We start from the raw sequence: 13402 nt of genomic DNA, 5'->3' as shown, positions 1-13402 counted from the left end.
CCTACTTCTCCCGTATTCTTGCGCCGGGAGTTTTGTAAACAACAGAGAAGTTTGGATTCAGCTTCGCGCAGGAGTGCAAGGATTGCAGCTAAGAATGTGGCCAATTAAGACTGCTTCTCGTGAGAATCTTTGGGGAGTCTCACATCTGGTCTCAGAGTTAGCTTTCGGTTCTGATTCCCAGAGAACTGTTTCGGCGGGAAAGCTAGACTCTATTTAGGTGTTTTACCCGCGTAGTAACTTCGCGGAGTCAATTCGTCAGCCTACGGAGCGAGTTGTGTCTGGACAGCGCGCTCCGATTCAAGCCTCGCTCCTGCTCAAGCCTTGCCTAGCTATCCAGCCTTCGCCTTGCTTCCCAGCCTTTGTTTATCTACGGACTTTGCCTTGTTTCCCAGGATCACTCCTTGCCTTGTTCCACGGATTTATCAAGTTATTCCACGGACCTTGTTCTTGTTCTTAGTTACCTTGTTCCACGTTCAAGCCTTGTTTCAAGTATCAAGTTATTTCCTAGCCTCGCTCAAGTTTCATGGACTAAAGGACCTTGTCATCTCCCCTCACTTTGCTTGGCAAAGTGAGTGTTTCGGTTACTGGATTACAACTTTGGACCTTAATATTTCTTATTGGACATTGCTTTTTTGGACTAATTCTGACCTTTCCTGAAAGGTCTAATTCTGAACTATTTTCTACATTTGTTTTTATTAACTTTATATATTCCTTCAATAAAGATATTAGATAGATTCTGGCCTCTGTGTATGGTTATTGGTGCTCTGCAGCCTGGGTCGTGACAGCCACAGGCTGTGGCAATTGTGGCCTGTGTGGCGATTTTCACCACTCTAGCCCTAAATCTGAGTGGGGGGCGAGCCTCTGAAGCCCTCCCATTGCTGCCAATGGCACAAAAAAAATATTTTTTCGTTAGCGAGATGAAAATTCTATTCATATAGCCCCTCCATTTTCATTAGCAGGAACAAATATGAAAATGAGACAAAATGAATGAAACTACACAAAATGAACAGTAATTCCATACAAAAGCACAACACTAGCAGCCACCATAGTCTGGAGATGCTCTCCAGACTCCCTATAATTCATTTTGAGGCACTCTTGTTTGGTTTCTTTAATTCATTCTATTGATCCTTTAGATCAGTGGTTCTTAACCTGTGGGTCCCCAGGTGTTTTGGCCTACAACTCCCAGAAACACCAGCCAGTTTTCCAGTTGTTAGGATTTTTGGGAGTTGAAGGCCAAAACATCTGGGGAATCACAGGTTGAGGACCACTGCTTTAGATGCTAGATTTGGAAAAAAAATCCACTTGATTAACCCATGTATAACTCCACTAAGTTATAAATAGTTTAACAATTGTCTTTGTTCGTGTAGCTTTGATGTGTTTACTGTTATATACCCTCCAATTGAGTAATACGTTTATTTGAACCTTCCCTAAAAATCTATTGCATAATTTTGTATTCAATAGACCTAAATGTTCTATATTTGTTGGGCTATTATAATTTTAACTAGATTAGGGCTTTGGAGTCTGTTTTCTGACACAGCATTTGTTCATTTGAAGCAGAGATCTCCCCAGGCCCTCAAGACTATCCTGTTTTGGCCTGAAATGAACTTGAAAAAGCTTTTAGAGTAAAACTCCAATGAAACAAGTGAAATGAATGATTCAGGCAAGAGTTGATGAAACTTCAATTATATAAACAGTGAGAAGGAGTTTTTTTCTTGTTGCTAAGGACAGGTGGCCATAGAGACTTGGAAAACATTAGTCCAAATGTAACATTTTTATTCCTTCTTTAATAAGATGCACTGGAGGGAAGAGTTCTGCATCTAGTCAGGAGCAATAACGGACATTGTATTGTCTCTTCCTATCTCCTTGATTTGGTTGTTGTATGCTTTTTTTCTTAGTGACACAGATTGTCAAAATTCTGGGGAAAACACAACTTGGTTTCCCAAATGCTAGATTTGAAGTGGTTGCATATGTTACATTATTTATGTTAGAAATTAAGTTCTAGAATGTGATTTGTCAGTGTAGTTGAATGGTTGGAACTTTCATGGAATCAGAAGATTCAATAATTTGAGCTGAGCTTGATTTGCCTTCAATTTTTGAGATGTTGTTTTTTACAAATCCATATTAATTTTAATATTCTAATTCCAAGTTTTTTCTTCAAGTCAAAATGGCAAGTCATACACAGGTGAGATGCTGACTGGGCTGATGAAAATGAAATATAAGGTAGAAAAGAATGTGGAAACAAATGGAACAGAGTGAATGGAAAAGAAGAATAGGGGAAGAGACATGTTGATTAAATATTTTGTGAGGGAGACGTCTTAATTGGAGAGTACATTTCCTGGTTTATGCTAGAAAGCTATTTTGAAATATCCCATGGGGTATAAAAAGGAGCTACTTAGAGAAATGAATGGGAAAAATTCAAGCTATTAATGAAAATAGGATTGAACCCTACACTCCCAGGATCTTCAGCTTTGTAAGTATTCCTAACATACATATGCAGAATGTAAATTAATCGTTGAGTGAGGTGGATTATCATGGAGGTCATAGCCTCCATGGGAAAGGCTATATAAAATCCTGCAGCTTGCATATCCTTTCACATCACTCCCAGAACCACTCACATATGGAGAAGAGGCTTTATTTTAAGTTTAGAGAGTGTTCGGATAGGGGAGAATAGATAGTGAAACAGTGAGAAAGTAGTTGGAGGATGATATTCAGTAGTACTGTACTACTAGTACATAGACATGTATTGCACTCTCAGGATACAGACCTCGATAGGATCCTGGCCAGTAGCTGCAGGAGACCATGCATTGATAGATTGGGAAGATTAAGGTCTCAAGGAGCCAGCAAAAACACCCATAATTTCTACATAGATGTGCTGTATATCAGCCACCCCAAGTCCTCTCTTTGCCCATTTGGCTGGTATTTTCTTTTATGGAGGGGTTCACCTCCCATCTTCCTCTTTAGTTCCTCTTACTCTTTTGGGTATTCTAACTCAAGCTACCAAGAAAAACCTCTGTCCATTTGTTACAATAGAAACAACCTTGTTCACAGTCCTTCTCCCGTCCTGCAATATCAGCTTTTCACTGCTCCCCTTTGAACTAGTCAGCAGTCTTTTATTTCTAAGTATGAGTATGAATAAATACTGTAATTAGTCAGATTAGATAGAAAGTATCAGACTCAGAGTTACTGTCATTTGAAAAAGAAGAATAAAACTATTGATGGTTCATATCATGGCAGTTACTATTGATGGTTCCCCCAGAGATTGAGCCATCCAAAAATAGACATACAGTAGAGTCTCACTTATCCAAAATAAACAGGCTGGCAGAATGTTGGATAAGCGAATAAGTTGGATAATAAGGAGGCATTAAGGAAAAGCCTATTAAATATCAAATTAGGTTATGGTTTTACAAATGAAGCACCAAAACATCATGTTAGACAACAAATTTGGCAGAAAAAGTAGTTCAGTACGCAGTAATGCTATGTAGTAATTACTGTATTTATGAATTTAGCACCAAAATATCATGAAGTATTGAAAACATTGACTACAAAAATGTGTTGGATAATCCAGAACATTGGATAAGCGAGTGTTGGATAAGTGAGACTCTACTGTACTTAATGTGAATGGAGAAAGCTGTTGAGGATTGGCTTCAGTATGGAAATGGTGTGGATATGTCCAACAAATTAAGAAGTCATATTTCACTGTCAGAATAAGCATTTTTGATGCTGCACATCTATGTCTCATTTATTAGTTTGAAAAAAGCCCTCTGTGATCCACCAAAACATACACTGAAATAAATTGCTAGCATTTAAAATACCACACAACCCTTTGTTATTTATGTAAAATAGTATTTTCCTCAAAGTAATTCTGAATGAATTTATGTTTCAGTATGATAGGATATTTATAGCCATTGGCCCGTCCTCCGGACTTTGCTGATATGCATATTGTCAAGATTAATGAAACTGTTCCAGAACTCTTACTTGTCTGAATAATGCAGTATCATTTCTGGATGGGTGATTTCCTTAAAGTCGAAGTACAAACCTAGACTTTTTAAAAGCTTACAAAATACAGAATTTATCCATAGAAGAACTCTATTAATTTGCCAAAAGGTGATGAATTAAAACACCAGAATATTTTTTTTGTAAAAGATTAGATTATTTCCTCCATTCTTAAATGTTACATGACATTCATCTTCTCTACGGGAGAAAACTTTTAGATTTGTGTAGTCCAGCTGAGGTTTTTAAAAACATTGAAGAAATCAAATATTAAGGCTTTTGCTTCGTTCTTAGCCAATGTAGTTTTTGGACTGGTTTCAGTGTGATTCCAATGGTGTCTGGGTTCTATTGGAAAGCTATGTTTACAAATGCCAGCCATTGTGATTAAAGTTCCTTGAATTTCAGTTTTACTACTTTTACTTTATAGTAAGAGACTCTGCTTTTTAAAACTGTTTGCTTTTGAAAATGAGTGGTATTCCAAGGGCATTTTCTGAAATCCTGTGGAGGCTAAGATGCTCAAAGGAAAAAAGGTCAAAAATCTCATCCAAGACCCTTGTATGAGCCTGAACGCTCTTTGGATTCTAGCCTAAGCCTACATTACAGAAACAAGGTTTGTATTTAGTAGTTGGCTCTGAAAGTATACATAGCACATAGGCTTCAAATTGTTTACTGCAAATTCCCTAAATTTTACAGGATCTTGAGACCAAATGGCCATTTACAACCTAACGTGTGGATACTTTTTTCAGCCTCCCTTTCGGATCAGGAGCCCTCGGTGGCACAGCGGATTAAACCGCTGAGCTGCTGAACTTGCTGACCGAAAGGTTGGCAGTTCGAATTCGGAGAGCAGGGTGAGCTCCTGCTGTTAGCCGCAGCTTCTGCCAACCTAGCAGCTTGAAAAGATGCAAATGTGCGTAGATCAATAGGTACCGCTCTGGTGGGAAGGTAACAGCGCTCCATGCAGTCATGCTGGCCACATGACCTTAGAGGTATCTACGGACAACACTGGATCTTCAGCTTAGAAATGGAGATCACCACCAACCCCCAAAATTGGACACAGCTAGACTTAATGTTTACCTTTACCTTCAGATTCCAGGCCCCAAAGCTCCCCACTAACAAAATATTTTCAAATCTAAACGTGCATCAGTATTAAATGTTTTTAATATAGCTAGGTGGCCACTTTTTGCCTATATTAGCTAGATCACTGTTTCTTAAACTGTGTCAGGACCCAGACTGCGGAGCACCAATAACCATGCGCAGAGACCAGAATCTATCTAATATCTTTATTAAGGAAATATATAAAGTCAATAAAAATAAGTGTAGAATATAGTTCAGAAGTAGACCTTTCAGGAAAGGTCAAATATAGTCCAGGGAAACAATGTCCAATATGAGATATTAAAGTCCAAAGTTGTAATCCAATAACCGAAACACACACTTTGCCAAGCAAAGTGAGGGGAGATGACAAGGTCCTTTAGTCCATGGAACTTGATGCAAGGCTGGAGAGCAATTAGATTCTTGGCAAACAAGGCTTGATTCAAGGCAACAAGAAACGAGGAACAAGAACAGGGTCCGTGGCGAAATCCGTGGCGAGGTCCGGGGAACAAGGCAGGGCTGGAACGAGAGCAAGGTCCTGGAAACTGGAGTAGCGTAGTCCACACACAATCTACTCCCGAAGCTGACGAATTGACTCCGCAAGGATTCCTTTGTGGGCAAACACCTATATAGGATCTTGTTTTCCCGCCAAATAACACTTTCTCTGGGGAATAAGAAACGAAACCTATTCTGTATCCAGATGCAGGACTCCTTAAACTTTCCCAAGGGAAACAGACTTAATCATCTAATTGTCTGGCAGCAATCCTGGCGCTCCTGCGAGTCGCCTCCCGAGCGCTTCTATCTTGATTATAATAAAGGCGGCGAGAAAATGGGGGAGATTTCTGCTCAAGGCTTGTTTGGCTGACTTCTTGTGGGCAAACATCTTGCAGCTGCAAGGGCTCCAAATCCGGCAGAAACGGTGGGAAACCCAAGTTTTCCTCTTCATCTGTCACAACAGTACTAGGAACGGGACTACATGGCCCATGAGTCATCACAAACTGTGGGTCCCAACCCCAAATGGGTCCCCTTAGCTCAATGTTAGGGTCCTGAAAAATTTGGCAACAATAAAAGGTTTCTGAACATCATCTAATGGCTATTGTAGACATTTACATTAATCCATTTTGCAGTGTTTACAGCAGACTGCAGAAAATGCTTCAGCAGTACTTCACAAAAAAGAAAATCAGTCACTTTAGCAAGCCTGGCAAATGCTGGTTTGTTAACAGTAAATGTTTGATATATATACATATTTTTATACCTTTACATAAAAATTTCTCGAGCCAAAAGGAGTTCAGAGTGAAAAGGTTTAAGAAGCCCTGGGCTAGCTGACCTCTAAGATTCTTTCCAACTTTATGATTCTGTAAAAGGATTCACAAAAGCATAAATCAAGAAAAATGATTTTTCTTGAAAGGGCGATATACTCATTCACCTAGCATGAACTGTTCTGGATTACAATCATTCTCACACCCGTTACTTTGGTGGTTTTTTTTTCATGAATTCTTGAATTTGTCAAGCTTCCATGTTACGTATTTCCTGGGAATTGCTTATATCGGATTTGAGCCTAAATTAGGTTGTCTTTTTAATTCCTAATGAAATCAGTGGACCTTAAGTCAATAATTTACATTTGCTTCAGCAACTAAGTTCAATTAAAGTTCTGGACACAACTCTTTTGCTTAAGTAGTGATGTGATCTTTCCTGTATGTAAAGCCAATTGTTTCTTTTGTAACTAGATCCTGTTTTTAAAATCACAAAGAACAATGATTAATGAGAATTTGCTTTTCTTTTTTCCAGTTTCAGAATAGTTTTAATGGAGGAAACCTCAACGATTCATATCCACCCCAATTAGATGTTGTCAGCACTCAACCTGAAACACATCTTCAGTCTCTTCATCATCCAACAGAACCGAGATCTTTCTCAGATTTGGCATCCAGTGGTTTTATGTAGTTATCCACCAGCATCTGTGTAGAGTTAAATCAGGACTGGATTACTGAATGGAGATTGAAAATTGTGATTGCACTTAATATGCATGTATATGGGATTTGTCATCCAAAACCTGTTACTGTAGGTGGAAGTTGGAGCTGTTATGGCCTAAAAGTGTGCACATATTATTTTCAGACAGTGAAAATATGCACTACTGCAATATTATTAACTGCATCACATTGTAGAACATAAGATAAGGCAAATGGTTTTATGGTTTAGGAAAATATGGGCACTTTGACAATCTTATTTGAAAAATTCTTTTTGAAATTTATACTTCAAATTGATGCTCTAAGTAAGAGGAGCAATTGAAGCACTCAGTTGTATTGCATCTTTGCATCTTTGTGTCAGTTACCTTACTTTGTAGTTTTTAAAAATTCCTTTTATTTTACATTCAGGTTCTAGCACTTTAGTAGAAGGTTTGATACAAGGATTTGATATGCAATTCTAGGTTTTGTACAACCAAATCCATTGCATTCCTCCTTTACAGTTAGCCTTAAGTGCCTCACAACATAGCTACCTTATTTCTGAAAGGAGCTTGTAGGAAAACAAAAACATTCACTGTAAAATAAATTGGTCATCCATCTTTGTGACTATTCCGTAGTTGCTTTTGGTTTGGTGTTTAAAGCTAGAAAACCTAAAAGCTGTATACTCTTTCTCTATTAAATGTATCTTTGTTTTTCTCTAGAATTTCAGGTGTTTCTGTATATAGAGCTTTTCCTTTTGTTAAAGACTCGGTTTTGAATTCTTCAGGTAGAACAGGGTAAAAAACAGCCATCTAGAAAGAGAAATTTGACTCCTCCGGATTCGTTCGGAATTTCAAATACTGAAGAAGAAGAAAAACATGTGCCTTATCTTGTGTTACAACACTTGTTGAATGGTCCTTTTCGAAAAGTACAAGGCTGCTCTATGCAAATACTTCCATTTGAAATGGTTATTGAAAGAGGTTGGTTATAAAAGCTGGCAAAAAGCATTGTTCCAATGATAAATAGTACAAAAGTTTACTTTTTGTAAACTTTTCTACACTGAGGGTCAATTTGGATTGGCTGCTGTTTTTCAACTGTTCCACCGGGGAGAGGGTCTGCTGATATTCAATATCCCTAACAATTGCACTCTAAAGGAAAAAGCTATCTTTCTATGTATGTGAATTCACTTTAAATGTCTTTGTTCAAAAGATGATACTAAATTTTTATTTTAGTTCAAATTTAGAGAAGAACTATCCTCGTAATAAAACAGGATATTTTAAAACTTTGTTTTTAAAAATGGAAAACATTGTATTGGAGTTTTTATCTTGAGATTTTTAGAAGAGTAGACACCAATGTTTTGTGTGTCAAAGTAGTGTAAATGTGGGAGGGAGGGGATATGTACAGGATGAAAGACAATGAGTACCTTTATATGCTGTATAGCTAATATTGTAATAAGCACCATTTAATGTCTTTGTAAATATTTTAAAGAATTGTCATACCACACTATTGAAACATGTTATTACACACATATGTATAATGTAAATGACAGAGCATAGACTCTTTAAAAAAGGAAAAAAATAAACCAACTCCCTCCAGGATGGTGTTCAGATTTTTGATGAAAGTTTCAGATAGTTTTAAAACAAACTTAGACGGAATGGTTCTGTATGTTGGGGGAAGTGGCCATTAGCTTATTAGGCACTTAAAAACTTAATTTTTTCATTAAACCCTTAAGCATGTTTTAATTCTGCTTCCCCCAAAATGTGTAATAATGCCCATATGAAAAAGAAGGTTGGGTAATTTGTATGTAGAATTTCAATTTGAGGACCTAGCTCTGTTTTTGGTGATCATTGAAAAGGAAATACCTTTTGATTTGTATGTTCAGTGATAATTGTAAATAAATGTACATAATGTCCTTTTAAAAGGCTTTGGCCATCACTAAATGTATTAGATTAGTAGTAATCTGATTCTTACTTAAACTTTACTGTGGTCTTGTTTCCAGTATCTGTAGACTTATTTTCGAAAATGATATCTGATTATTATTATTTTTTACCAGTGTAATGTTGACAATCAGTAGTTGTACTGTAAAACTTAAAAGGTTCAAAGGGATAATGTAACTTTTTTTAGAAAAAGAGAGGAAAAAAGTAAAAAAATACACAACAAATAAAGATCTGTTTATCATATCACTTATGCTAAACCAAATATTATCCCATCACCAAGTGCCAAGGGTGCAGTACAGACGGGTGTACTGCCTTATTGTAAGTTAGTTTCTTTCTGTTATGCATAATATCAGCTCGGTTTTTCTTTTTTTTACATTAGCTGTGCCTATATTCAACAAACCTGTGTATTGGTGGTGCACTGTTGGTCTACACCAAACTGTTATCCTAAAAAGTGGTGTTTTTATCCTTCCACTCTCTCCTTACCCTGCAGTTCTAAGCAAATTATTTCCTCATTTTAATCAGTATTACTGCCCATTTTTGTAGATTATATCTTGGCTTTTTTCTCTTTCCAGCTGTTTTTCCCCCATTCCCCATTTGTCCTCTGTATTTTATGTCCTGCAATTCATTTCTCGTGTGTTAGGGTATGATTTTATAGTACTTTTAATGACCTTCATTAAAACTTGTAAAGCATAATATATGGTAATAAAATATCACCTGAACAGAAGTGATACGTAATTTCTTTCACAGCATGTCATGCGTGACTTCTGTTATTATTGGAAAATACAGTTAGAGATCTAAACAGGTTGTGACACTCTTCTAAATCAGAAAGATTGTCCCTATGTTTGTTATTTAAAAAGTAAGAAATTAATCCCAGTCTTTCAGTTTGGCCATGTCAGCTAATTCACAGATCAGCATCAGCATCAGGATGTCTGAGTCTTTCCATCCCAGGGCATAGATGATTTTCACTGCAGTGATTAAAGGAACTTGTTTTTTAACTTTTCTCATTCTAAATTATAATGGTTTTCAAATTCTCAGTTATAATTTTTTCATAATGTTTAGTAAAAATATTTTGGTAAAGCACAGGTGTAGGTTTTTGTCCACATGTCTCATCTGGATTGAAAGTACCACATCAAGATCTCTGGTCTTCAATTCTTGCCAATTCCTAGGCAGTTATGTGTAACTCTGATGGGTAGATTAGGATCACGTTCCAAAAATGGCTAGCGCAATGCTGATATAATTTGATGTGTATAGGAATCTTCCAACTGAGATCATAGGGACTCCCTCTGCTTTGAATTATGTAGTCCTCAAAGTAATATTTTATGTTTTGTTCTCATATTTAGACCTGACATTAGAATCCAACAAACTCAGCCCCAAATACAACCTTTATGAACACTAACATAGGAAAAATAGTTCAATTGATTCCTTATATGCAATATAATATTCTTGTTGGTCTTGCTGTTGTGATACACTTTGAACCCTCTAGAAGAGAAATGCCGTGTCACATTGTTGGCATCTGTTGGTGAATTACAATGGTGTCAATACAAATTTATACCATCACAACTCACTTTTTTGGTTGTTGCGGAATTCCATACCAATCAGGTAGTAGCCAAAATCTACCCCAAAACCATCTTTTCTCAATTGCTGTAGTCCCAGACCTAATTTGCTCTTGGCCAGTAGAGAAGTGTCAGACAAACACCTAGCTATTTTCCTGTAGTTGCAGGCAGAAATCTTTGTGGATGTCTGTTGCTGCACACCCCACTCTTAAGAAAATATTTGGACTTTTGCCTTCTTGTCTCCTGACCCTCTGCCAACCAGGAAATGAACCAGGCTTAAGGGGTTGCAGTTGAGAAAAGGAGGAAATGTACAGGAGACTAGCATAGCGATGTCTCATAATTTCATTTTCCAATGCAGGATCCCAACTACAGAATATTGAACTAGACATTCATTTTGTCTTTCATATAATAGCTCTTATTTCTCTTGTTTGTCTCCAGCATTTAAGGCTGCTGATAAATAAAAGTGTCTGACTATGTTAAGCCCTGTCCTGCAGTATTTAGCTGCTGCATTATTTTTGCATTCCTTAAAATCACTAAAAATCACTACTATATCTACCAAGTTTGGTTTCTTCATTCTGCTATTTAGCACTGAGCTACTGAAAAGAACATCGCTCTGCGTGATCATTTTTAAGCCACACATAAAATATTGCTGCACACCCATTTTAGCAAGTGGGCCCATTGGAATTAGTAACTGAAAATATTCTTTGTATAGAGATGAGCATTGATCTGTTGCAGTTTCCTTTTTATCAAGGGATAGGCCAATATATCCACAATTCTGCTGTGTATCACAGTCCCATGAGCTGATTTCGCAAGCGATCTGCTGCATGTTTGAGACAGGAAAACTGTATTTATGAATGGCAGTGACTTTCTGTGTCAAGGAAGCAATCCAAAGAATTGGTGCTAAATGTAAAAATTTAGTACTCTTTTGGCTCTTGAGTTTTCAATTGGCTGTATGGGTACAAATAGAAATGGAAGTAATAAGCAGTTGTTCACTGCCAAGAATCTCTGAGCCTTTTGGAATGTGCTGTGTGTACATTTTTGTTCAACTTATCCACAAGTAAATTTCTGAGACACGCAATGGCTGTACAACACATATCAATATCTTACTGGCTTCCTCTTATTTTTAAGTATGACATGACAAATTTTGTCCTGTTTTGACTTTGCATGTGTGTGATTTTTCTCTTGGATTAGCTACCTCAATGCCACTGTCTTAAAAGTTTTTTAAAAAATCAGACTTCACAATTCTGAAAATGCATTGTGCTGTGTAAATCCACCATAACTCCACCTTCTTCTTCAGTTGCTTTGGCTTTTGTACATGTCAAATCAGAAGCAGAACTGACTCATTGCACAATGTAGGTAATGGGAACATTTGTGGATTGGAGGCTTTTTATGAGTAGGGAGGAATAAGTTAACCATGGGGAGGAGGCAGACGCAGCAGGATGTGCACAGCATCATGTTGTAGGGACCATCACCACATGTTCCTATATTCAAGTGTTGAAGCAGAACTGTCACCCCAGAATTGATGTGCCTGCTTCAATGCCAGTTGTCCAAAATCAGAAAGCATGTGATAAAGTTCATATAGCATTTGTTGGTCAATTGCATTTTAAGCTGAAAGTGGTAGTGCCTATTTTATCCAAGATGAATTTCATTCCCCCATGCATTCTCAAATTGTACATTATAGAGTGAGACCCCTTTCTTGAGATCCAGAATATAGACCTTGTATGTTCAGAATTATTTGGAACATATAGCAGTGTGCTTTCTGCAAAAGAACGGTATTCTCAGGCTGAAATAAAGTGGCAGAGAACAAGAACAGAATTAAATCTAATTTTCTCTCATTCTCCCTTTCCTAGTATAGACATTTTTAGGAAAAGCAGTGGAAATTTTTAAAGAAGTGTGCAGATAGCTTATTTTCCCCCTGGCTTTCTGCCCTTTCATCTAGTTCTACTTTCATTACTTTGGTTCCTTGCCCTAGAGGTCCAATCACATTGCATTTAGCTCAATCTGTAGTTTTTAAAAAAAACAAGGGGAAAAGGCTGTCCAAAGGTGGCAGGTGGATTTGGAATTGGCCTACCCAGAGACATACTTTAGAGAACAATTTATATCCCCTCCACTATGTACAAAAGCAAGGGCATCTTATGCACATACTCTAGGCCAAACCCTTTATTGGGTACCTCAAAAATATCTGTCTATGACACTCTGATTCACCCTCTATTCTGATTTGGAAAACATTAATGTAAGAGGCTGTTAAGCGAAAGGGAAGCCTTATATAGTTTTTTTTTCATCTATTCTGAAAAATGCAATGTTTGTCTAGGCCCTTGATTTCACTTTGATTCATGTTACAGTGGATCTTTGGGGTTTTCCATTCCCACTTGCCTCTTAAAAATGAATGGGCAACTTATGGTGTAGATGCTACAAGCAACCCTCCAAGCAGTTCCTCTGCTCCTGCATTGCCAAAAATGGGGGACGTGGCTGAAAATACATCCGAAATGGCCATGGAAACTTCCCAGTTGACAAAATGAAAGTAATTTGGTGTTCAGATCTGGTGCTCAACAACTGAAAGATGTAAGATTGCATATATTCTGTTCTGGAAACTGGATGTTGGTGATTACAGCCAGCCTAAACATGTTCAGGTCTTCAGAGCTTCATCCCAAAGTACTGAAGGAACTTGCCAATTTACCTCCAGAACCATTTGCCATCATTTTTTAAAAATCTTGGAGAATGGGTGAGATATCAAAGAACTGGAGATGGGGAAAACATTGTAACTCTCCAAAAAAAGACAGAAGATGAAGGTGACCAAACCAGTCATCCTGACCTCAATACAAGGAAGAATATTAAACAGATCCTGCGAATCTGTTTGCAAGTATCTTGATGGCAATGAAGTGATCATTAAGAG

At 37.4% G+C, this 13402-nt stretch overlaps 1 protein-coding gene across 1 annotated transcript in view; it reads left to right on the top strand.

Moving 5' to 3' along the window:
• The window catches only part of ahr (aryl hydrocarbon receptor), a 71046-nt gene extending 61366 nt beyond the window's left edge, over positions 1-9680 (top strand). Inside the window, exon 11 of the mRNA XM_008112617.2 lies at positions 6868-9680. Within this exon, the coding sequence (XP_008110824.1) occupies positions 6868-7020 (153 nt within the window). The 3' untranslated portion in view covers positions 7021-9680. The remainder of the gene's footprint in view (positions 1-6867) is intronic.
• Positions 9681-13402: the final 3722 nt, after the last annotated feature.

The sequence above is a fragment of the Anolis carolinensis genome, chromosome 6, assembly GCF_035594765.1.
Source record: "Anolis carolinensis isolate JA03-04 chromosome 6, rAnoCar3.1.pri, whole genome shotgun sequence".
Lineage (NCBI taxonomy): Eukaryota > Metazoa > Chordata > Lepidosauria > Squamata > Dactyloidae > Anolis > Anolis carolinensis.
Note: the sequence above shows the minus strand (reverse complement) of the source record. Positions and strands in the feature narration are given on the sequence as shown.